The 27516-nt window shown below is 31.9% G+C and overlaps 2 protein-coding genes and 1 pseudogene across 2 annotated transcripts; 1 reads left to right on the top strand and 2 right to left on the bottom strand.

Annotated features, from left to right (window-relative positions):
• Positions 1 to 660: 660 nt before the first annotated feature.
• Positions 661 to 5266, bottom strand: LOC120169641. The gene is made up of 11 exons (XM_039177746.1): positions 5088 to 5266; positions 4889 to 4965; positions 3621 to 3696; positions 3456 to 3528; positions 3318 to 3369; positions 2579 to 2640; positions 2235 to 2298; positions 1945 to 2002; positions 1756 to 1842; positions 1275 to 1368; positions 661 to 1097 (listed from the first exon to the last, which is right to left on the bottom strand). Exons 1-11 carry the CDS (start codon positions 5174 to 5176, stop codon positions 1005 to 1007), a joined length of 825 nt encoding a protein of 274 aa, XP_039033677.1. The 5' UTR covers positions 5177 to 5266; the 3' UTR covers positions 661 to 1004.
• A 1619-nt stretch (positions 5267 to 6885) lies between these two features.
• LOC120169642 lies at positions 6886 to 11732 on the top strand (annotated as a pseudogene).
• Positions 11733 to 16330: 4598 nt separating this feature from the next.
• LOC120169783 (ribonuclease 1-like) lies at positions 16331 to 21058 on the bottom strand. The gene is made up of 3 exons (XM_039177896.1): positions 20792 to 21058; positions 20506 to 20701; positions 16331 to 16572 (listed from the first exon to the last, which is right to left on the bottom strand). The coding sequence occupies exons 1-3, from the start codon at positions 20945 to 20947 to the stop codon at positions 16331 to 16333; spliced, it is 594 nt and encodes a 197-aa protein (XP_039033827.1). The 5' UTR covers positions 20948 to 21058.
• Between the last annotated feature and the right edge of the window lie 6458 nt (positions 21059 to 27516).

Below are 27516 nucleotides of genomic sequence, written 5' to 3'. Positions count from 1 at the left end.
AATATGATATTTTATTTTTTTAAAAAATATTAAAAATATTATGATATTTATAAAAAAAACACTAACTTTTCTTATTTTATAAAACAACCCCAAAATCCCAAATCCTAACCTTAATATGCCGGTGTCACCCTTTCCGGCCACGACCACCACTATCGACATAATTCCTACCATCCTCCTACTCATACGTCATTGTAGTTTCTGTCGATTGGCCATCAGAATCGCGATTTTCATATTAAGGTTTGTGGGGTATAAAACGTTAATTTGTCATCGATCGATCACGATTTCATGGGGATTTTAGTCACCAAGGGGAGGGAAGGTCGAGTGGAACTTTGTCGACGGCCGATGTGTTTAAGGATTGAAATGAAAATTTTCAAAGTTTTGGGTTTATTTCAAAATTGATTTTCTTTTTTTTTTAAAAAAAAATTATAATTATAATTTTAAATTTTAAATATATTTTTAAAATTACCACATTGTGACACGTGTCACTTAATGAAAAAATTAACACCGTTGACAGTCCAAATACCTAAAAGGATAACGTTTCTAACGTTAGGCACCGGTATTAGTAAAAAAATCTAGCACCTATTTGGGAAAAGATGTATAGTTTGGACACTTATTTTTGGTATCTTTCAAGCTTTTATATTTCACCAGCATCAACATTTGTAAATAATTATCTTGATGTATTGCAAGAATGTTTGAACTTAAATCAGTATGTCAATGGCATTTTGCTTTTAATTTATACAACAATGTCAAGACATGCACAACCCTATACATTTCTCTTCTATCGTATTCGTATCTAAACACCGACCATGCAAAAAAATGTCTCCTGAAAGTCCCAAGTCTTCGGGAAGTACCCGGAAAATAAATAGGCCGATCTAAGACACGCTTCATCTATGAAACTGTCCCGGAAATATTCTAACGAGACCACAGCAACAATGCAGTTAACTTCCGACCGTGAAAAAATTCCTAACAATCGATAAGAAAACCTAACTCACCAAAGCTATGCACTAAGCACAGGGGCAAAGTCTCCTGGTATGCCGATGAGAACCATCACAGGACAGCATTGATTGCGTTCGAGTATACAAGCATGCTCCCGGATTCTGAAACATGGGGAATATGTCATTCTCAACCTTTGGTCCTTTAGCATTAAGTTTCTCATTTTATTGATGGGGTTTTTGCATTTCAGTAAACTAAAACCGAGTAGAAAATAATTATTTCGGTTATCAGTTTAGCACAAAGTTCGGCAAATATAAAGTGCGACTAACAACGAAACATACCATATGTTTGGGAGCATCGTCTACAACTTCTGCAGGTTGATCGGCTCCAACACTTGCCAAGCATGCTCCTTTGCAGCTCATATACTTCTGCATACTGTTTACAAAGAATAACTCAAACCTGAATCTAACAACAGAAAAAGCTATTGGAAGTGCAGGAGACATAACATTATAAAATGACTTCAACAACAAATTGTAGGGGAACTCGACCTCCCTGTTTCGACTACACCTATATTCTACTCCTAGATGTTATAAAGGACGAGGGAATGTGTAAAAGCATCGACAAAATTCACCAAATTCAAAATAAAACAGGGATAACCAGATAAGTGTAATAACAGGAAGGATCGTATAGTATACCTAACAGCAATTACAGGTAGATCAACCAAACAGAGAAACAGACTCCGGATAATATTAGCCATGCGCTAAAGCAAATAATGAACAAGGAAACCAAATAATAGAAGAGGAAAGATGGTGAAGAACTTACATATCGCACTGGTTAAGTATCAAAAGCTTATTTAGTACACATGATTTTCCATTTGACTTGCAAACTGAATCACAAGACTCTCCTTGCCTTTGTTCCATGGGACAGAGAAAAAAAGTATTGGTTCAATAGACAGATATTACATGTTTGAATAAATAAACAGAACCGATCATAGTAAAGATAAAGATTCACCTTCCGACAACAACATTAATACCATTTAGTTTGGCTTCTACAGGCGAGACAGTGGACCCTGTTGCAAGTAAAACTCGATCATGTAATTTAATGCTAAATTACTGCTTACTGAATTAAACCAGAAAGAGGGTAGGTTAGAGGAGCAGAATTTAAGAAAGAAGATACAGGGTATTCAAATGAAAATAGCTAAAAAGGAGCCAAAGACATAATATTGATGTTTAAGGATAAAAATTCCAAAATAATAATAATAATAATAATAATGTTCAAGGATAAGTCATGTCTAAACGTACCGGAAGAATTTGATGGCAGAGAAAAGCAATGATGAAAATCACTAACATAGGCATTTTCGTGAACCTGAAACATGAAGTTAATTTAACCTACCTGAATCATAGTATTAAAACATAAAAAATGTCACTAATGAAGAAAATGACACAGGTTATTAAATTAAACAGAAGCCCATATTGCTGTTTGTAACTTATAGGTTATAACATTAGCATTACAGTCTTCACCACCAATGGTTTCCAAGAAATTATACCTAGACAGCTCTTTATTCATTAAAAATTGAAAAGGGGGGGGGGGGAGGATGACCCAGTGCACCATAAATATATTAATATATCTATAGAACATCACTTACAACACTTTCAGAGTTATGTCGACACCTCCCAGCACAAAAATCAAAGACACTTGGATATGTCCCTGTCAAACAGGGGGAAAAAAGGTTATAATGACCTCGCACCTTACAGAGAAACAACATGGTAGCCATAGAATCGTTGAAAGATAAAGTAGCAAAAAAAATTCTAATTGAATACATCTTCAGTAGGGTAACTAGCACATCAAGAAGACAAACTACTCAGGAACAGAAATAGATCACTTAGAATAATATTTTATCACCATATATGATTTTGTGGTCCCATTATAGGCACAATCATCATATTCAAAAGACTATTGCAAGAGGATCTCCATAGGATATTTTTAAGTAGCTATTACAGTGCCAAATAAGCTATCTCACAAACTGATTCTTAGGAAAGGAAGCAAAAGAATTACTTCAAAAAGAGTAATATAATGTATAATCGCCATGACTCATGAGTATGAAAATCCACTTTTGAGGAAGAAAAAAAACCCAGCAAAATTGAGTGGCGTAGGTTTTTTATCACAGAAGATGTCACAGGTTGAAAACAAGCTTCTTATTATTGGATTATGCTGCAATATAAAATGCCATCAACTTATACAACACAGGTATCCGAAATGTTTAGGACAGACTTTCATGCCGTGTGAATCAGCATATACGTCCTTGCAGAAGCAGGAGACTTCATACCATTTCCCATCTTCAGAAGTAAATGAGCAGTTGTGACTAACTAAAACTATAAACTTACCTGATGTCAATGGCTTTGCCATTTTTAGTTTCAGTACTTGTTCCTTCTGTGTCTGCAAAAGAAATTTTGGTGGGAATTTCATTACACCTAAGACGTATACGATAATTATACAAAATAAGGAATGCTAAAAAAAGATACTTGTTCAGGATGTAGGCAGCACGAAACACAAAATTCATAGGAGTTACAACACTTGGAAAGGACATTGCATCCACTGCAAAGGAGAACCGAAGTTGTTACAAGCCACACTAAAGAATCTGTTTAAGCCTGCATCATGGAGACCATAAGAATGGGAAAAAAACTCACTGGCAAGAGAATTTGCCTCCTCTTTCAGGACAGCAACGGGATTGTGGATCCAACGAGAGAGCATCACACACATAGCCTACAATATAAATACCATTGTGAACCTAATCAAACTAAAAGATAAGGTAACAAGCCAGGCTTATTCGATACAATTAAGGTTGTAAATGAGACGAAACAGATCGTGAGTTGCTTGAGATCAAAGCTCAATAAATACTCGACTCGAGCTCGACTCAAGTTCTTAACGAGCCGAAACGAGCTACTTGATACTCTAATCGAAAAGCTAGCGAGCAACTCGAAAGTATAATATATTAAGATTTTATTCTAAAAAATAAATTATTAATAATATTAACGTTTATGTGTTGATTTTTAAAAAAAATGCAATATAAGGCTTTCATGTTGATTTTTTTTTTAAAAATGCAATATAAGGTTTTCATGTATTTAAGGTTCAAGTTCGAGTTTGAGGCTTCAATCGAGTTAAGTTTAAGATTTTTTTTTTCATTTTGAGCTTTAACAAGCTTCAATTCATGGTTTCGAGTTCAAGTCAAGCTTGAAAATTTTAAGCTCACGAGTTTTCGAGCCGAGTCGAGTTCCATTTTAGAGTTTTAGAGTTTTCGTTGAGTCGAGCTCAGCAATACTCGAACTCGACTCAGCTCGTTTACAGCCCTAGATACAATATGTAATACAAAATCCGAAGTCAGAACTAGAATAAGCGTTCCAAACACTCTCAAGTAGTGACAGTACGCAATTACAAGTAACCAGAAATTTGAACGCAAATCAAACAAAGGATCATGAAATTTAACACGTTGGGTCAAACTTGTTCTCCAGTCCATTACACAGCACAAATCACAGGTCTATATCTTCGGTTTTTCAAAGCAGTTCTATAAAGAATCATAATGCCCATGTAGCATACTCAATTTATCATTTTCATCTATATCGTATTTTCTCATCAATTTAGCACTCAATGTTATCCGATTGCCGTTCTATACCTTACCCCTAACTTAATACCCTAAATCATAGACCTTACGTTAGAGTGTTATTAAGGTTTAATATTTAGAGATTATGGGTTATGGTTTAAAATTTAGGGTTTTAATGTAGGGGTATGTATAGAATAATGCAATTGAAAAGAAAAGTTTGCTTTTCTTGAATGACTATGGCAAGAAATCATGTACATAACCCCAGATTTTGCAAGAAAGAAAACAGCTTTCAGTTCTTTTTCATTCAGCTTATCATACACGAATTCCATGAACAAGTAAAAAAAATCAATATCTTACCATTATCATCAGATAACAAATATCTTCCTTGAACTGTTGTTCTGCAAATGCGCCTATCTGGAAAGCCAATCTCCTTCCTACGATTCCATCAATTTAGAAACCCAGAATCAAAACGCAGAAACAAAACTACCGAAAGCTATTTCGACGACAAAAACTCCTAGAAATTACTTTCAGCCAGATAATTTAGATTGTAAAGGACCTGGTAGCAGCAATCGTCGATGACGGTTGAAAAAAGAATTGTATGAGGAAAACCCAGGATACAATCAACCTGGATTTGAATTTCGACATTCTCGTCCTGGATTTTACCACCGATCAACCATTTCTTATCATTCTTCCTCTCTGAGATTCGATGCCCGAGACGACGATGCAAGTTATTCGGTTGAAGGAACAGCCCAACTGCCCCCAAGCCCATCAAAATAGGAACGGGAATTGTCACCAATTTTTTATTGTTATTTTTAATGGTAAAGTACACCGATTATAAAACATTATTTTATTGAGTCCATCGACTACTAAAAGTTATATAATGATTCTCTTATTATAATATATTATTTTGTTGAGTCATTCGACTATCAAAAGTTATAAAATGAACATTCAACTATTTATATATTCTAAATTTGTTCTTTTCTGTTAAAAAATTGACGATAGTCTGAATTAGACGTTAACTTATTGACTGAGATATTCTAAAATTTGATCTCAGAATCTCAAATAACTATCATATTTCAGTGAACATATTCTAAATTTCAACAATTTTTTATTGTTATTTTTAAAGATAAAGTACATAAATGGTCCCCATACTATAAATCGTTGTTGTTTTTAGTCCCTCGACTGCTAAAAATTACATAATGATCATTCGATTATAGGTGTTGCTTTTTTGAGTCCCATGACTATTAAAAGTTACAAAATGGTAACTCGACTATTCATATATTTTAAACTTGTCATTTTCCGTTAAAATATGGACGGCATTCTGAGCTGGATATTAACATACTAACTAAGATATTCTAAAATATGATCTCATAATCTCAAATGATTATCATATTTCAATCAGCATGTTAACGTCTAACTCAGACGACCATCAAATTTTTTTATCGAAAAAGGATGTGTTTGAAATATATGAATAGTTGAGTGACCATTATAGAATTCTCATTTCATAGTTTAGATTATTTGAGATTTGTTAGACATTCAGAAATATTTCATAAACCCTTGATAAGACTATTGATAAAATCGAAAGAATTATCCGCACCAAATTTACTTCCATACGTACAAAGGGTGAGTATATAAACCTTTGTGTCAAGCAAAGAGAAAGGTTTTCTTCCTTTTATCTTTCTTCTTTGTTAGTTCCCTCTCGAATTTGCTCCTTCGTTTATTATTAATATCATCGACTACGACTATTCATCTAAATCATAAAGTTGAACCTTCTACTATCACTGTCACAACATCTTTACTATCATAAATAAGATTCAATCATTGATTCATCTTCGTGTTTATTATTACGGTGGGATTGTTTGATAGTTTTGTGAAGAAAATAATTTTGATTCTCAAACCTAAATATTGTTTTTATTAAAAATATATTAACTTATCTTGGTAATCGGGCATTGAGACTTTTACGAGGTCCACATTATATTTTTCACGTGTCATCATCTTATTAGTGGAATAAATTCATTAAAAAATATCATATCATCCACTAAGACAGACAACCGTTAATCACCTAACGAAACTTGAAGGTTGAGTGACTATTTTATTATCTTTTGTAACGTTAGTGATTGTTTCGTTACTTTTAAAACTTATATTCGGTTACACCAGTTAATCCACCTCGCTAACTGTCTGCTGAACTTGTCTCCAATACCTAACACCGAACCTTTTGCTTTACTTACAAACGGAACGAGTCTTTTGCTAAAGTATTTGGAGAGGGATAGAAATGAATTCAGCTAACAGCAAAAATTATAAGATTTTTTTTTAATTCCATTTTTCTTTTTGCTCCGATCAACAATAACACCACCATGTCGTTCCCGCCGGGAAACCCATGCCGGATTCCGACGACTCTTCCTTTTTCATTTCTTGTCTCTTTGTTATTCGCCGTCGCCAATGGATCCAAGTCACCTTCCTGTAACAATCCTAGCGAAGATGTAATTTCATTTTTTTTCCTTTTTTCTTATAAAATTATCATTAGCATTATAAAAATTAAAGACGAAGAATGAGTTTATTCTATCTTGAAATTGTTATATATATATATATAACAATTCGAGCCAATAAAAGTCACGGAAAAATTGAGAAAAAGAAATATAAATACATCGGAAACAAATTGAGACATGTAGCTACACGATTTTCTTAATAATTGAGTTTAAATCTTGCAGGCCATGGTGAAGATTTGGGTTGATGGTGATGAAGGTGAAGATATAACTGGCTTAACAGCAACCTTTGGAGCCAAATTGCCCAAGGAAAAGGATAAAAGTCCCATATTGGCTGCTTCTTTTTCACATCCCCTAACTGGCTGTTCTAATTCTTCTTCAAAGGTTTTATCTCAATTTCCTGTCTTCTGTTAAAAATTTTCTACTTGCCTCATCGATTAATGTTTATTATTAGGGTAAAGTACATAAATGAACTTATAACTATAGGATGTCGCTTTATTGAATCTTTTGTCTATTAATAGTTACAAAATGATATTTGAATTATAGGACAATGCTTAGTCGAGTCCCTCAACTATTGAAAGTTACCAAATGATCACTCGACTATTCATATGTTCTAAACTTATCATTTTCCGTTAAGAAATTGATAGTCGTCTTAGTAGGAAGTTAACCTGCTGACTAAGATATGATAAATTTTTATTCCAGAACTGTTTGAGTTGTATTTTGTATATCAACTCTCCGTTTACATTATGTCGTAGAACTAGTACTTAAAATATTATGTTGTTAGCCAGTGTTTAAAAGTACCGCTAGTGCTAGTAGGCATCATTAAAATATAATTTTATCATATTTCAGTCAGCAAATTATCGTCCAGCTCAAACGATCGACAATTTTTTTAATGAACAAGACGAGTTTAGAACATATGAATAGTCATGTGACCATTTTGTAACGTTTAATTATCAAGGGACACAAAAAAATAATGTCCTATAATTGAGGGATTGTTTTCTAACTTTTAATAGTCTATTGACTCAACAAAATAATAACTTATAGTCAGGGACTATTTTATAACTTTTAATAATCGAGGGATTCAACAAAGTAACATCCTATAGTTGAGGGATCATTTTTATACTTTAACCTTATTATTATGAGATCATTCATCCTTGTCTGATTTATTTTAACATGCGGAAGTATAGTTCATACCCTCTAAACTTCCCTAAGTTCTGGGAGGACCGTAACATGAAGTTTGGGAAAAAACTTAAAAAGAGTTTGGAGAAAATAATTCTTAGGATAAATTACATGTTTAATATTTAAACTATCTGTTTTGATTCGTTTTAGTACCCAAATTTTTATTTTTTTTAAAATCATATCTAAAATTTAGTAGTACTCCGCCGTTAAAAATTTTACTTATTGTTTCATTTTAGTATCTCGTTCAAAATTTAACGTTAAATTTTGGAAAAAAATTAAAAATTTAGATATTAAAAATAAACTAAAACTGATAATTTATGTACTAAATACATAGTTCATAAGCACGGCACTCTGATGTAAGCCAGACGAAAAATTTTGAAGCATAATTGTCGGAATATTTTTTATTACAGCTAACTGGCTTTGCGGCCTTGTCCAAACGTGGTGATTGTGACTTTGAAACCAAGGCAAAAGTTGCACAGGTAGGAGGTGCTGCTGCCTTGCTGGTGATAAATGACAAAGAAGGTTATAAATTTTGTATTGATGGCGTATGTTATTTCCATTTTAAACTTCTTTTGAAGTTTCTTACATCAACTTTTTTTTAATATTTATCTAGAGACCACACGGATGGAGTGTTCTGGGGAATCTACTCTAAATATTTCGATACCGGTCGTGATGGTTCCAAAATCTGCAGGAGACGACCTTAACAAAACTATGGCAGACAAGCGTGGTAAGCTCTTGAGTCATAGAAATTAGGCCCCTGATAACAAGTATCGAAAAAATCGAATCATAAGAACGAGCAAAACTAAATAAATTTGCTTATAAAAACTTTTACTTAGAAACTAAATCATGCTAACTTGTGATGCAGTTGAAGTCTTATTATATGCACCAACTCGTCCCACGGTGGATGTCTCGGTGGTATTTTTATGGGCAATGGCAGTCGGCACCCTTATAACTGCTTCATTTTGGCAAGAGTTTGGTATTTCTGACCAAATTGACAAACGCTGCAATGAATCATCCTTGAAGGTTTACCACAAGCTAGTGTTTATGAAGTTCATAATTCCATTATGTATATTTACGTGTCTTAGAGGGAATAACTTGTTGCTAATTTATAGCTTAATGCAATTATCCAATTGTTATTTTGATCCAACAGTCTCACTTGGTTTGACGGTATAAAAAATCGACTAAATACTGTAATTTTTAAGTACGAATGGTTAAATTTATTGAATTGTTTTTCTACCAGGAATCAACCAATGCTGGAACATGCAGTGATGATGATAAGGAAACCCTTGTTATTACAGTAAGGGTGCAATAATTTTTATTACATTAGCATCTGTTTTTCTGCTGCTACTCTACTTTTTCATGTCTTCAACCTTTATCTGGGTGCTGATTGTACTCTTCTGCTTCGGTGGTGTTCAGGTAACATAGTTTTGCTTCTAATGTCTTTAATTTTTTCTTTCATTTTATTCTAATATGCTTGTTTGAATCTACCAATGGTCAGACATGACATGTCACATTAAAAACCTTCCATGTTTACTTGTTTCTGCACCATGGAATGAGCAACATCTTGTTAACTCGTGTTGCATTTTTTCTTTCCAGGGGATGCACAATGTCATTATGACTCCTATAACTAGGTATATGCTTGTAGTTTTGATTATCACTCAAATTTTACAAGATCTAGCTTCTTTTTATTTGTGTTTCTAATATAAGTGTACAAGCAGAAAATGCAGGCAGAAGACAGTGAGATTGCCTGTCATTGGGGAGGTCACTATTGTTTCACTTGGGGTTTTTCTACTTTGTATGATATTTGCTATTGTTTGGGCTATTTATCGACAAGCACCTTATGCATGGTTGGGCCAAAATATTCTCGTAAGTCTTTCGTACCACCACGACTATCCCTGAATGAAATATTTTGACTTGTTTGTGTGTTTGAGTATATGAAAGTGTCAGAAGCAATCGTGTAGTAGGTTCTATGACGGAACTGATGTCGGAAGAAGATGAATTGGTCATCGTGCTAGGTTTAGAATTCGAAACCCACTCCGATACCATGTTGAATATGATAAAAACAAATTTGTTTTCTTATTATTTAATGCACAAAACTCTACAAAAATAAGTCCTTAAATAGACTCCGGTACAAAGACTTTTACTTTTGTAAAGGGTATTTGTATGATGATAAATGTCCTACAGTTGGCTCGACTACCTAATATCAAGGTACTATATGGTTTCTTTCATCCTGAATTTATTAATTGTGTCTCAGTCTTTGCCCTGATTGTTCTCCATGATTCAGGTTGCTACAACTCTTCTGTGTTGTGCATTTGTTTATGACATCTTTTGGGTCTTCATATCACCACTTATATTTCGACAGAGTGTGATGATTGCAGTAAGTGCTCGTTCATTTGACATCGAACGCTAACATCCCTGACAATTAATGGTATTCGAACCTGATACCTCAATGAATAACAATAATTCCTTTCTCACCAAGACTGTTTGGTTTGAGCTTTGATGTCTAACATTTCACTCATGTCAATAGGTTGCTAAAGGGAAGAATACTAATGGAGAATCAATTCCTTTGCTCTTGAGAGTTCCTAAACTTAGTGATCCTTGGGGTGGCTATAGTATGATTGGATTTGGGGACATACTCTTTCCTGGTTTGCTTATTACATTTGCTTACAGGTACTGAAAGGCCATTGTTGGGTTTGGGACTAATTTTGGTGTTAAATTGCTGATTGGTCATTTCCTTTCTTATGCCCTTGTTTTTGAAGGGCTTATATATATATATATATATATATATGGATTTATGATTGTTTTTTCCTCTTTGGTTGTCTCAGATATGATAGGGAAGTCAAGAAGAGCCTAGCCGAAGGGTACTTTCTGTGGTTGATGATTGGCTACGGATTTGGTGAGTGTGCATGCGCCCGTAGTTTTTTCTTTTTTGTCCTGATTAATATAGACCGACCCATTTCATATACATAACTTTAGTAAATGAGTATCTAAGTAGAGATTTTATGTATATACAAATACTCGAACTTGAGACATTACTTAACTAATATTAAACTCCTTACTACTTTAAGCTATTATTTTTTCTTTCTTTACTCATAAGTTTGATAACAACAAAATAACAAAGCTATACATCAGTACTTATTTGTTTCAATCGCAGGCCTCTTCTTCACATACCTAGGGTTATATCTGATGCATGGGAATGGTCAGCCTGCACTCCTATATCTTGTTCCTTGCACGCTAGGTAACGATCCTGGACCCGACTACTTTCGTTCAGGTCCGTCCAAATGAAAAGTGTAGAATGTGATCCCAACCCATCCCTAGACCGGCTAATTCCATCTAGCTTGTCTGAAAAGGATGCCCATTCTATTTTGTTTCTTTCCCTTTCTCATGACTTGTTTCTGGTTTCCTTTTTTGTTGTCAGGAGTTATAGTTGTGTTAGCTTTAGTAAGAGGAGACTTGAAAGCGCTTTGGAGTCACGGCACCAACTTACCTGCCATGGTAAATCCCACTGCAGAAGCTTGAAGTTGGTTAGGGTTTTACTTCATACGGTAATATAAAATTGCGGCCGTAACATAACGTTTTTCAAAGTGATCGCGACATCTCATCCATAACATAAAACCATAATTATGTTTAGAAAATAAATCACGTCGCAACGTCCGCAACATCTGCAACCGCGACACCGTAGCCGCAATCACGACAACATTGTAATATATATATATATATATATATGAATAACTATTTTGCTTACTTTTAATGTTATAAGTTAGATATCGATTTCGGGCGATGTAGGATGCTAATCATTTTTTGTATATAATCAACTCTTGAATTCTTTAAAACGACTTTATGATAAAACGTAGACCTTAATTTTTCTTTTAAAAATATTTTTATATATTTTTTTGAAAAAAAATGATAATGTTTAGGTATTCAACTATACCTAATCAGAAAAGTCGATGGTAGTTTTGTATTTATTTTTTGAAACTCGTATTTTCTTTTCAAACGTCCTGAATCATTCATGCACTTAAAGATAATTCCGAGAAACGATATATTAATTTAAAAAAATAGGTAGTAAGAGAGAGAAACGACAAAAACATATTTGTTAGAATATAAAATTTAATATATACAATTCTACTTTCATTGCAATCATTGTTATAAATAGGTGGATTACCCTCCTTCCAACAATGCAATAAACAGAAAGTAGAGTTAAAAGTGCTTGTGAGAATGCCATCCAAATACTTTCTGGTAGCTGTTGTGGTGGTTTGTGTTTCATCTTGGTTCCAATTGAGTTCGAACCCGATTACTTCGAGTACCTTACGTTTGTTTAAACTGTCACTCAAAGCTTCAACGAATCCGATAAGTTTTTACAAACTCAGTCTTCAATGGCCACGTTCTACAAGCACCAATATGGCCTGCACGACTCCTCTCCCTTATCCTTACAATGATGGGTTCACCATACATGGTATATGGCCACAAGATGCCTACGACGTCCCGATAGCGAATTATACTCAAAATCCGAATTGTATCGGTGGTGTGATTCCCACACCTGCTCAAAATCTCTCGGTAAGTAAAACGTCACTTAATTAGTGGTTTTTGTATTTATCTTTTTTATATCTACTTGTGATCTAACTTAAAAAGGTTTTCTCGATTTAAAAGACATATATAGGTCAACTCGATCCAACCTTGAACTCAATTTTGGGGGCATGAATGGTCAAACCATGCACAATGTTCTGATTACCCAAACAACCCTTATAATTACTTCAACTCTGCCATACAACTTAGGCATTCCACAAGTCCAGGTGAGTCTATTTTCTTTATATTTTTTTAGGCTTAAAGTGTTACTTTTATCTTTGTAGTAGACTCGATTTATCATTTTCCTACCTACAATATTTTCACATCAATTGCACCAATGTTTGCAATAGCTACTATTGTTTAGGGTTTTACATTATGATTCAGGGGTCAGGCTTGGGGTATAAGGGTTAGGAGTTAGTGTTTAGGATTTAAGGTTTATAGCATAGAACAACACAATTAAACAATTTTGAGGGTAGAGATGACCTTTAAACTTTTTTTTAATATTCCTATCCCAATCTCTAAATTGCTACAAAAATATGATCAGGACGAAAAGGATAAGTCAGGTCAACTATAAGGACAGAAATGACCCTTAAATTCTTTTTAAAACTAGCATGATAAATAGATACAATTGTAAAATAACATATTTGAGTATGATAGATTACGTGGATGTGCCAATAATTATGTTAAAATATTTGTATTTAGTTAGAAGATATAAAACTTTAGAGCCCTTCAAGAACTCCAAAAACTTCAACAGATAAAAAAGTGATTAACAAAAATATAACTTACAGATAAAATTCGAAAGAAATACAAAAAAAGAAAGTAGTCAAAAAAATTTAGGTGTCTAATATTTTTTCTATTATACTTTTAGGTGTCCACCGTTAAAAAACGCTACGTGACATGTGTAACGTCCAGATTTTTTTAAAATTTTTTATTTTAAAAAAATAAAAAAAATGACATGTGTCAATTATTTTGAGGGAAGAAATGACCTTTAAACTTTTTTTAATATTCCTATCCCAATCTCTAAATTGCTACAAAAATATGGTCAGGGCGAAAAGGATAAGTCGGGTCAACTATAAGGACAGAAATGACCCTTAAATTCTTTTTAAAACTAGCATGGTAAATAGATACAATTGTAAAATAACATATTTGAGTATGATAGATTACGTGGATGTGCCAATAATTGTGTTAAAATATTTGTATTTAGTTAGAAGATATAAAACTTTAGCCCTTCAAGAACTCCAAAAACTTCAACAGATAAAAAAGTGATTAACAAAAATATAACTTACAGATAAAATTCGAAAGAAATACAATAAAAGAAAGTAGTCAAAAAAATTTAGGTGTCTAATGTTTTTTCTATTACACTTTTAGGTGTCCACCGTTAAAAAACGCTACGTGACATGTGTAACATCCAGATTTTTTTAAAATATTTTATTTTAAAAAAAATAAATAAAAAAATGACACGTGTCACTTAACTACATGCAACTAAAAGTGTAACGGATAAATATTAGACACTTTTAGGCACCCAAAAGTGTATTAAGTATATTTTAGTTATCATTGTGAACATTTGCTTACGATCCACCCTTTTTATTTTGAGTAAACTACGCATTTAGTCATTTAATTATCATTTTAGTTACATTTTAGTCATTAAACTATTTTTTTAAAATCATACTTAATGTTACAATTTTAGTTTCATTTTGGTCGCCCACTTTTAAAAATTTATTTTATATATCATTCTATTTGTTCTCTAATAATGCAAATTGGAGACAAAATGAATAAAAGAAATTCAATTAAGTAATCTTTTACTTACCGGGAGATCTTGAGGAGGAGTGGGTTGTAAACCACCATGACAATTCGGATTTTGAGAATGACTATCTACTTCATCGTCGTTGACATCTTGTGGTCATAAACCATGAAGGGTCAACATGTTATTGTAAATTGGAGGGAGAGGATTCGGGCAGTGCATGTTACGGAAACTGCATGTCGCACGTGGCCGTTGTAGACCGAGTCTATAAAAGCTTATCGGATTCTTTGAACCCTTGAGTGACCATCTAAATAAACGAAAGGTATTCAAAGTAAACGGGATCGAACTTAACCGGAACCAAGCTGAAAGACACCATTTTTAACAAGATAAAAATAAATGAATCGAACTTTATGGAAAGACAATAGGGTTTCAAAATCAATTTGAATTGGAGTCGCCATCGACCTTTGAATTAGGTAGGTCGAATACCTAAAAATGTCATTTAAAACAATTTTAAGAAAAAATCATTTTAAACCGACAAAATGGACATGAGTGTTACCATAAATTCTTTTTTAAGGGCTCAGAAGCCGGTTAAGTGTGGGGAATGATTAACACCCCCACAATGCCCAAAATTGATACTTGATCGCTTATATGTTGTCATATTGGTGAAATTTGTGGATTCGAGTCGAAATTCAAAATGTGATCCTTTTATTGAGCATTGATCAATTTCATTTTTTATCAAAGCATGGTCGATTATTTTCAAGTTCGTTTTCGTTCGAATATCGTATTGAATCATACTACCAAGATAGGATGCACTTTTTAAGCCCATTCTACGATAGATGTTCTTGAAAATTCATACGAGTACAAAATATGCTTAGTGATGATTATTATCGAATTTTAACAGGCATTTTACCATTCTAAGCAACAATATGTATTATTATACCAGTGGCATAATAGTATGAGGGCTAAAATATAAAAGTATTGAAGATAGAAAACACCAAGACATAGATTAATCCAATACATGTGAATCGAAACTAAGCAAGAACTAGGGAAGTGCAATAAAATGCTAAACATGTGGATTAAACTAAAATGAAGTACATTACATGTACTAGAAATGAAATAAAGCTCATAAATCACATGAAGGGCTAAAATGAAATATATCAGAATATAAAGTTCAAATTGAAAATAAACAGAAAAGTAAATGTTGGAATTTAAAAGGACTGAAACATAAAAGCTGAAAAATAAAAGGGCAGAATAAAAAAACTACAAAATTAAAATACTAGAACGTAAACAACAAGGAAATAAAGTCAAGAAATTAATATTTTAATTTTTAACCAGAACCGTAATAAAGTCAAGAAATTAACATTTTTAGTTCAATTGAAAATGTTATGTTTTAGTCACCTTTACATCAAGAAGATCGAATGACATGGCTGTCCTCCTTGCTAAAGCCAGTTTTCGTACGCTGAATTTTTCCAGGGCGTGGCATTAAGGGATTATTCTTATGCTGTGGTCATGTTTTGGAGTCGCTTAAAATGTTTTATTTTTTAGCTTAGTGTGCTGTGGTTTGAAAGAGATTTTAAGAAGTGTCTTGTTATTCGTCGTAGGGGATCTGTATTTGTTATCTCTCGGATATGTGTACTCTTTTTCTTCATTTAGGTGTATAAATGTTTTTAACGATACATACATTTCGAGTCTTGAAATACTTGTTAGAAACACGGATATTATATTAATTATTTATTGATGGTACATGAAAATATAAACATAGATAGAGGAGCACAAGCCTAATTTGTAGGTTTACAACCAGCATTATTTTTCAATATCATTGATAGAGGAGCACTAGAGAACAAATATAGGAGACTGGTACTTATTATAACACAGGGTTCCAGGTTTACCAGTTGGATTAGGACAGTTTTGCATGTCCTTAGGCCTTTTAAAACACAAACGAATCTCCCACAACTGTAAATTTCCAGTTTTAGGGTTTTTGTTGCAAGCAATTTCAGGCATGTACTTTATCTGATCCGAAATTTTAGATATAATTTGGTCTAACTTCCACCGTTGTCCGCTTTTAAATCCGAAATCTAAATCAAAACAACATTAAAACAATACATAAATTGTGTCAATCACTTTACTCTATGTTATTTCACTCATTATACTTTAAACTCGTTCAATTTCCTTACTGAATTTAATACAACTAGCACTTTTGGTCACTCAGTCGTTAAATTTTCACTAAAACGACGTCGTTTTGCATCTATATAACCAGGGGACAAACTAAGGAATGATAATCCAATGTTCTCATTTTTTTTGTTTAATTACAATTTATGCCATTATAAGTTTAAATTTTAGACAAATTAGACATTGCCTTCTGAATTTTAAGTTTAAATATCCAATAAGTCAGTGTATGTTTCTTAAAAAGTTCAATATCTTGACCCTACCAATATCTAATCTTGGCTCCGTCCATGTATATAACAACTCATTTATAACGTCATTTAGTGATAAAACGACTGAGTGACCAAAAATTCTAATTATGTTAAATTTAATGAGGAAATTGAACATATTTAAAGTAAAGTGAGTGAAATAAGAAAGAAAGTAAATTTCAGAAATGATTTATCTGCTAATAAAAGGTTAAGATAGCATCACCTCGAGGAGTTAAGGTACGCCTAATTTGTAGGGCAGAGTAGAAGTAATTATAAGGGTCTCTTGGGTAATCAGAACATTGACCATGCTTTGACCATTCAGCCCCCCAAAATCGATAGTTTGCTCCATAGTCATTAGGGTTTTTCACGTCTGGCCATTGAGCATTTAAGAGTGTATAGATTGGCTCTAAATAAGTCTTTTAAATCAAGAAAAAAAATCAAGTTAAATCACGAATAAATGAATAAAAGAAAGGGTAAACTACGTGTTTAGTATCTAAACTATCGTTTTTGTTTCCTTTTAGTATCTGTCGTTAAAAACTCAGTTTTTGTTTCATTTTAGTATCCGTTCAAAATTTATCGTTAAGTTTTGAAGAAAATGTAAGTTTAGGTGCTAAAACGGACCAAAATTTATAGTTTAAGTACTAAACACGTTAAACTTTTGACGGCGGATTACTAAAATGAAATGAAAACTAAATGTTAGGTATGATTTGGAAAAAATTAAAAGTTTAGATACTAAAATTGTTAGTTTAGGTACTAAATGTATAGTTACCCTAAAAGAAATTCAAAAGTATTAATTAAGTGATATTTTACTTAGGGGGAGTTGTTGAGGAGCTATGGGAGTCACATTGGTACATGTTGGATAGGAAGAATCCTTCGTCATTGACATCCTGTGGCCATATACCATGGATGGTGAATATCTCATTGTAAGGTACCGGGAGAGGATCCGGGCACTGTACCTTGGTGAAACTGCACGTCGCACGTGGCCACTGGAGACTGAGTTTGTAAAAACTTATCGGGTTTTTCGAACGGAGCGACGATTTAAACAAATGAAAGGTATTCAAAGTAAACGGGTTCGAGCTCAATTGGAACCAAGCCGAAACACAAACCACCACGACAGCGACCAAAATATATTTGGACGACATTCTCGTATTTTCTATGGACTCGATTGCATTGTTGGATCTTCGAGGTACCTATTTATAACAATAATATCATGCAAGTAGAATCATATATATTATATTAATTTTTATATTTCTAACACGTGTTTTTTGTCTCTGTCTTTCTAATTTACCTGTTTTTAAGGTTGACACGTGGTTATATTTCCAACACATGTTTTTTTGTCTCTTTCTGTCTGTCTGTTTATAAAATTAGGACGTATTTGTAGTTTTATACACATTGTTGGAGCCTAGAGGATAATCCACCTATTTTTAAAACAAACATGTTTTTGTCCTTTTCTTTCTAAGCTATTTGTTTTTAAAATTATGGTAAATTACAAATTTCATCATTGAACTTTACTTTCTCTCCTATTTCACTCGCTGAACTTCAAAAAAATTCAGTTTTTTCACATAACTTGCCACATTGGATTTTTTATAACTGAATTTTACTCATTTTCTTATTTCATTCGCTCCAATGTTAAATAGTTAACGATGGTTAAAAATGACTACATTTTAAATACAATTTTTTTTAAGAAAAATGCGATGTTTTGCATGTATATAGTTGTTCATTTTAGCGTCGTTAACTATTCAACGATCAAGTGACCAAAAAAATCAATTTATTAAGTTAAATGAGAAAATTGAAAAGATTTAAAGTACAGTGAATGAAATAAGAGAGAGAGTAATGTTTAACAACCAAATTTATGATTTACCCTTAAAAATAATATGTCGCCGTCAGTGGTACCAAGAAAGATTCTTGTTTTAATTATCATACTAAAATATCCAAGTCTTCATAGTATTTTAATCATTTTCCTACAATCCTACCTATAAAAACGGTTCACATTTATTTGCTCACACTTCAAGTAGATTTAAAAAAAATCATATATTTAAATCGCATTCATCGTTATATTTATTAAAAAAATTCGACAAATTGATAGATCCGTTAAATTCAAATTAAATAATAAAAATAAATTTTGATATAAAATATATAAATATTTATATGATATTTATATCTCAATAATTCAAATAGTCAAATTCGAATTTAGACTTCAAATTTATAATAGAATCTTATAATATTTGAAGGGTGGAAATTTGTAAAGGAAAAAAAATTAAGGACTAAATTGTAAAATTCCAAAAAGTTTACATTTGGTATGATGGATATTTATTTCAAGGGTAAACTATGCGGATAGTCTCTTATGTTATGACCGACTTTAGTCACCAATTTAAAAATTAAGGGGAAACTGTCTCTAACGTTATTGATTCGTTCGATTTTAATCTCTCGATCATTAATTTTTATTAAACCCCTTTTGTTTAAGTCCCTTTTGTTTAAGTCACTAACATGGCTGAGGGGCTAAAATCGAACGAGAGTTAACGACTGAAGGACTAAAATCGAACATATCGATAATTTTAAGGACTAAAATCAAACGGATCGATAACGTTAAAAATCATTCCCCTTAATTTTCATAATAGTGACCAAAATCGGTTAAACAAAAAGCATAAGGGACTATCTGCATAGTTAAAGAACTCTGTAGAGACGAAATAAGATATGAGATGTAAAGTAATTAATAAATATTCTCATATTTCATTCCTCAAAAAATCTAAATCGAATAACATTTTAATTCGAATTAATTTATTAATATTACTCATAAATATAAAATTCTAAAATATCAAAAAAATTCTAAACCGATATTTAAGATATTACAACCTCAAATTTATGCAATGCCTTAGTTAGAATATATAAACAATAGAGTTAATTAATTAGTTCAACTAATAGTAATCTATGAATTTAATAATAAAACACTTTTTATAGTTCACTTTTTATTTTGGATAAACTACATATTTAGTCATCTAATTATCATTTTATTTATTGATGGTACATGAAAGGAAACACAGAGGAGGAGCACAAGCCTTAACTTGTAGGTCTACAACCATCATTATTTTTCAATATCATTAAGAGAGGAGCACTATGGAACAAATAAATATGTGTTGTACTGATTATAACATAGAGTTCCGGGTTTACCGGTCGGATTAGTACAGTTTCGAATGTTCTGAACGAGATCCTGACCCGACGTTGGCCTATCGTAACACAAACGAATCTCCCATAACTGTAATCCACCAGTGTTTTGGTTTAGATTGCAAGCGATTTCAGGCACGTGATATACATAATTATAAATTGTATTTATAATTTCGTGTACCGTCCAGTACTCTCCACTTTGAAATCCGAAATCTGAATCGAAACAATTTAGAGATTGGGTTAGAAATATGAATTCCCAGTTATTTCTAATTGGGGTAAACTATACCATTGACACCTGTATTATTACCCCTTTTCATTTCGACCATCGTTTTTGAAATTTTATCAATCAAGTCACCCAAAATGAAAAGGAACGGTATTCAGGCGATCGATGGTATAGTTTACCCTTATATATACTTATAAAAGATTGAAATTTACCTGGAGTTAAGGTATGCCTAAGTCGTACGGCAGAGTCGAAGTAATTATAAGGGTTGGCTGGGTAATCAGAACATTGACCATGCTTTGACCATTCATCCTCCCAAAATATATAGTTTGAAGCATTGTTATTAGGGTTATTCAAGTCCGGCCATTGAACATCTAAGAGTGGATAGATCGGGGTTGATTCTAAATATGTCTTTTAAATCAGCAAAAATAATTCAGGTTAAATCAAACATAAATGAATAAAATAAATTCAAAAGTATTAATCAAGTCATCTTTTACTTACCGGGAGATCCTGAGGAGGCGTGGGAATCACCCCGCCGGCACAATTCGGATTGGAAGAATACGGGTCTATTTCATCGTCGTTGGCATCTTGTGGCCATAAACCATGGATGGTGAACATGTTATTGTAAGGCGACGGGAGAGGATTCGGGCAGTGCATATTACGAAAATGGCATGTCGCACGCGGCCATCGAAGAGCGAATTTGTAAAAACTTATCGGATTCGTTGAACCCAGTGACCGTTTAAAGAGACGAAAGATATTAAGGGTAAACGGGTTTGAGCTTAATTGAAACCAAACTGAAACACAAACCACCACAACAGCTACCAAAACATATTTGGATGACATTCTCATAGTTTCTATCAACTCAATTGCATTGTTGGAGCTTAGAGGGTAACGCACCTATTTATAACAATAACATCACGCAAGTAGAATTATATATATATATATATATATACTGTCTCTCTCTTTCTAACTACCTGAATTTAAAACTAATATGTAGTTATATTTCTAACACATGTTTTTTTTGTCTCTTTCTTTCTTTCTAACTACCTACTTTTAAAATTAGGGTAAACTACTAGATTAGTCACTCTTCTTTCATATTTTTACACATTTTTGGAGCCTTCGAGGATAATCAACCTATCTATAACACTAATAACATGCAATTTGTTGGAGCCTCGAGGATAATCCACCTATTTATAACACTAATAACATGCAGTAGAATTATATATAAAATTTTTGGCAAAGAGGCATAAGGTACTTGTACTTTTTAAAAAAATCAATGTGATCCTCATATTTTTTTCCTCAATATGACACTCCAACTCATAAAACAAACCCAATGTGGCATTTGACCAACGTTTTTTTGTCGTGTGATCATTTCGATGCTGACATGATAGTTCACTGTGCTGACATGACAGTCCACGATACTGACGTGACAATCCATCTGTCATGTTTGAGTTACCAATTTAACATATTTGTCATGTTATCTGCAATTTTATCAACCATCGTGGACCGCGACATTAGCACTGTGAACTGTCACGTCACCGCTGTAACAATCAATGACGAAAAACATTTGTAAAAGGGTTACATTGTGTTTATTTTTTAAGTTGGAGGATCACATTGAAAGGAAAAATAATACGAGGGCCATATTATTTTTTTTAAAGTACAGGGTCATCTGATGCCTTTTTACCCTAATTTTTTTTATATTTCTAACAACTATATTTTTTGTCCTTTCCTTTATAGTCAACGGTGCTATTAAGAAAGATTCATGTCTTAATTATTACACTAAAAATATCCAACTCTTCATCACATGATGATTATTAAAAATGAATACATTTTAATGCCTTTACATGTTCTAGAAAATACATAAAATCTAAAATATTTTTTATTTTAAAATTTTATACGATGAGATGTACAATTTTTGAAGCCAAAAATATTTTATTATTCATATAGTTATGTTTGATAAAAATTATAAGTTGATATAATTACGAAATATAAAGATATTTTATTAACAATATTATTTGAAACAAAATTATTAGGGTTAATCAAGTCTGGCCATAATAAATTTAAGTTCCGATATATCTAAATAATTCTTTTAAGTTCAAATATATATTTAAGGCATGATCATTTCTTGAGTTCAAATTTATTTTCAATTGAGTGAAATTTATGTGAAAAAATTTAACTCAAAAAGCGACTCTGTTCACTTAAATTTATTAAAATCAACATAACATTATCTTTAAATTTTATTAAAATTAAATAAGATATTATTCATAGGTTGATTAGATTTTAATGAATTTAAAACCTAATATATACTTTATTTTATTTTATATATTATTCTGCTGATTCTCTAATAATGAAAATATGAGCAAAATAAATAAATAAACAACACATTGAAAGGAAACACAGATAATATTAATTATTTATTAATTTTATTATCACATTGATGACACATGAAAATGAAACACAAAGATAGAGGAGCACAAGCCTTAACTTTAAGGTGTACAACCATTATTATTTTGGGCAAAGTATATAAATAATCTCTCGACCATAGATATTGCTTTATTAAATCTCTCGAATGTTAAAAGTTATAAAATGGTCTTCCGACTATAGAATGATATTTTATTAAGTCTTCCGACTATTAAAAGTTACAAAATAATCACCCGACTATTCATTATGTTCCAAACTTTTCCTTTTTCCGTTAAAAAGGATGAATTTAGAAAATACGAATAATTGGGTAACCATTTTATAACTTCTAATAGTCGAAGGACTTAATAGCATCATTCTATAGTCGGAGGTCTATTTTGTAACTTTTAATGGTCGATGGACTTAATAAAGCAGTACCTATAGTTGGGGGACCATTTATGTACTTTACCCTATTATTTTGCAACATCACTCAAAGCACTTAGGCAATATATATGCAAGTGTTGTACCTATTATATCAGAGGGTCGTTGGTTTACCGGTTGGATTAGGACAATTTCGAACATTTTGAATCAACAGTCGGGACGACGGTGGCTTATTATAACATAAACGAATCTCCTTTAATAATATCCTTGTTATATTGTTTCTGTCTCTCATGCAAGCAATCTGAGGCGAGCGGTTTGTGTAACCGAAAACTGTATTTATAACATCTTGCAACGCATTGTCCACTTTGAAATCTGAAATCTGAATCAAAATGATATTGAAACAAATCGGAGATTGAGACAAGGATAATTTTTTTAAAGTTATAAATTAACATAACAATAAAATTGCACGGTAAAGTACTACTCGAATGGTCCCCGACTGTAAGATGTTAGTCCCCGACTATTAAAAGTTGCAAAATGGTCACTCTGCTATTCATTATATTTCGATCTCGTCCTTTCCCGTTAAAAAATTGGCAGTGGTCTGAGTCGGATGCTAATCTGCTATATGAGATATGATGGAATTTGATCCTAGAATCTTAAACGACTATCATATCCCAGACAACATATTAACATCTAGCTCAGACCGTCCTCGATTTTTCAACAAAAAATGGACGAGTTTGGAACATAATGAATAGTCAGGTGATCATTTTGTAACTTCTAATAATCGAGGGACTCAACGAAGTAACGTCCTATAGTCGAGGGACCATTTGAGTACTTTCCCAAAAATTATATTATGAGAAGAAGTATAGAGAAGATAGAATCACGTGGACCGAAGTTACTCCCAAGTTGTAGGGCAGAGTTGAAGTAATTAAGAGGGTTTATTGGGTAATCAGAACATCGGCCATGCTTTGACCATTCCCGCTTCCAAAAGTCATAGTTTGCGGTGCTGTTACAAGGGTCATTCCCATTCAGCACTTAAGGGTTGATACATTGGTGCTATTAAGAGATGTCGAGGATTAATTAAGCGATGTTTTACTTACCGGGAGATGTCGAGGATTAGTGGGAATCACACCACCGGTACAATTTCTATTCAGACAATATCTCTCTATTTCATCGTCATAGGCGTCTTGTGACCATATACCGTGGATGGTGAACATGCTATTGTAAGGTGACGGGAGAGGATTCGGACAGTTCATATTTTGGAAACTACACGTAGCACGAGGCCATTGCAGACTGAGATTATAAAAGGCAGTGTTTTGAAAATCGGACCAGATCGGCCGGTTCAACCGGTTCAATCGGGAACCGCTGTCTGATCCGGTTCATTATACATCGGTTAAACCGTTATTAATGAACCGGAAAGAACCACTGAGCCGGTTGTGAACCGTTAGAACCGGACCGGACCGTGAACCGGTTGAAAACCGGTATTCTGTTTTTTTTTTCTAAAAAAAATTAAATCAAACGACGTCGTTTGTTAAACAAGCCGAGTCGAACTCGAGTATAGTTGAGCTCGACTCGAACTCGAAAACTTTAAAAGTAAGCTCAACTCGACTAAAAAACTCACAAGCTAAAAATTATCAAGTTCAACTCGAACTCGAAATATAATATTGAAACTTAAACTCAAAAAGGCTCGAACTCAAAAAAATTTAGAAACTCGATTGAAGCATGAAATTCAAGCTCGATTGAAGCGAAAGAATAGTTTGCTCTGTGCTCACTAAAAGGCTCCATGATTTTGAATGCCAAATTACCTCTATTATTTATAGAAGTCAGTTGGGATGTACTTCTATGTTTCTTAGCCATATGGGATTGTTTTGTTTTTATATTTTTACTCTTTAGATTTTTGTGATGCTCTTCTATGTTTCTTAGCCATGTGAGATTTTTTTTTTAAAAAAAATTAAACCAAACGACATCGTTTGTTGTAATTTTTTTAGTCCCAAATTTATTTTTTGATTATAGTTATATAATTATATTTATTATTTAACATGTTTTACCTTAAATATTATGTTGTAGTTGATTTGAATCATTTTGTTTCACTTGATTTTATGGTTTTTAACTTATATATGTTATGACTTGTTTTGAATTTGACTTGTGTTATAAAAAACTGTTTTTTATTAAATGTTTATGGTATTTTTATTTAATTTTTTTTAAATAATTAATTAATTATGACGTCGTCCAGTTCTTCCGACCGGTCTGACCGGTTCGACCGGTTGAACCAGTGAACCGATAGCACAGTCGGTTCGCTGACCGGTCCGGTTCTGAAAACCATGATAAAAGGCCACCGGATTCCTTGAAGACCCGAGTTTATAAAATAAATATTGATATCATGAAATATAAATATTCGTGTAATTTGATGCATATAGGTTTAAGATTTAATTTGAATTAATTTGCATGGTACCCTCATAATCATTTCTTGACTCGAATCAAAACAATTTTACTAAAGGTAATATTCGTTCATTTTAAGATTGTTGTGAAGTAATTGTCTTAACGTATAATAAAGTTACTTTCGGTAATTTTAAAATGAAAGGATATCCCATTAAGTGACACAAATAAAATTGATTACATTTAAAATTTAGGACTGAGAAAAAGAATATGTTCTTTTAATTAAATTCACCGAGAAATGATTGTTATGTATTTAAATAATTGAACATCCTTATTCTCATTAAATGTTGATAAAATAATTAATTAATTATATTCGTTGACGTATATATTTAACTTTCTCTTTAATTTTTGCATATGTTTTAATATGATTTCAATAATAAATCATTTAGAACAAGAATAAAAATATTTATTTATTTCGATTGGAATAATAAATAATTATTTTAAGACATGAGAGATAATTTCTTCTCGATTTGAAATAATTAAATATTACCGTTTTCCCTCTTAAAATTCAAAGAATATGTTTTAAAAAGAAAATATTAAATTTAATTTGTTTTTATTTTATTGTTACTTCACAATTTAAATTTTTGAATTAATAATGAATTTTAGGATGTAATAGTTTAAAAGAATCAAGTGCTTTAAGCTATGAGAGGTTGATTCTTCTCTATATGAAATAATTAAATATTACGGTATTTCGTCCTAAAATTCAAAGAATATTATTTGTATGAGATCTTAAATTAAATTAAACTCAAATTCGGAAATTTCATTGCAAAGACAACTAATTAATCGACTAGGTACTGATTTAAGACGTTGTGGGGATGATAATTCTTCCCCACGTGTAACCGACTCCCGAACTCAAATTTTTAGTAATACATATCGTAAATTTATTATTTTAATTAAAATTAATTTTTTTATTAAGATGATAAATATGTTTTTGGGTGCCCAATCACACCTTAATCAAATATTTGTGGCGACTCCTTGAACCATATTTTATTATTAAAAGGTCACCAAATTATTCCAAACGATATATTTTAAAATTTAAAATTGATTTTTTTAAGAAAAATCATTTCCACATAACTTAATTGCATCTGTTGGAAGGGGGTAATCCACCTATTTATAACACTAATATTATGCAAGTAGAATTATATATATATATATATATATTAATTTTATATTTCTATCTACTTGATTTAATGTAATTGGTGCTATAAAAACTGTTCACACTTGCTTGACCACCCTTTTTATTTTTCATTTTTTATTTGGTCACATTCGAAAGTGTGAATACATTTCGAGTACTTTACTCAGAGTCACTGTCAAAAATAAAGTATTTAAAGGATAAATTTTAAATTTAATCACTGAACTTTACTCTCTCTCTTATTTTGATCACTAAACTTTAATAGTTTTCAATCACCTCACTAAACTTAATACATATAATTTTTTCAATCACTGAACTTGACTCTCTCGTTAAATAGTTAACGGCGTTAAAGACGAAGCCGTTTTAAAAAAAATAACATCATTTTACATCTATATAACAGTTCATTTTAACGTTGTTAACTATTTAACAGTCAAGTGACAAAAAAACTCAATGTATTAAGCTCAATGAGGAAATTAAAAGGATTTAAACTATTGTGAGTAAAATAAGAAAAGTAAAATTCAATTACCAAATTTGTTATTTACCCTATTTTGAAGGATTTAATTTCAAAAAAATGAAAAAATAGATTTGAATCGTTTGACTCACCAACTTATATTAATAAATGAGAATTGGAAGAAAAACAAAGGTAAAAGCAAATATGGACTAACATATTGTATTTTTTAAAACTAAGATAATTAGTTTTGTTGAATAAATAAAATATATATTAAAATCACAATCTCAGAAAAAAAAAAGTTTACAAAAATTAAAATAAACTAATCACATCAACTCATTATTGTCTCTAAAATATTTAAAAAAACATAAATTAGTTACTAAATAAAAAATAAAATCATATATAAAATTTGAAACTTTATGGTTTTATTTTATA

The sequence above is a fragment of the Hibiscus syriacus genome, unplaced genomic scaffold (genome assembly GCF_006381635.1).
Source record: "Hibiscus syriacus cultivar Baekdansim isolate YM2019G1 unplaced genomic scaffold, ASM638163v2 tig00111769_pilon, whole genome shotgun sequence".
NCBI lineage: Eukaryota > Viridiplantae > Streptophyta > Magnoliopsida > Malvales > Malvaceae > Hibiscus > Hibiscus syriacus.
Note: the sequence above shows the minus strand (reverse complement) of the source record. Positions and strands in the feature narration are given on the sequence as shown.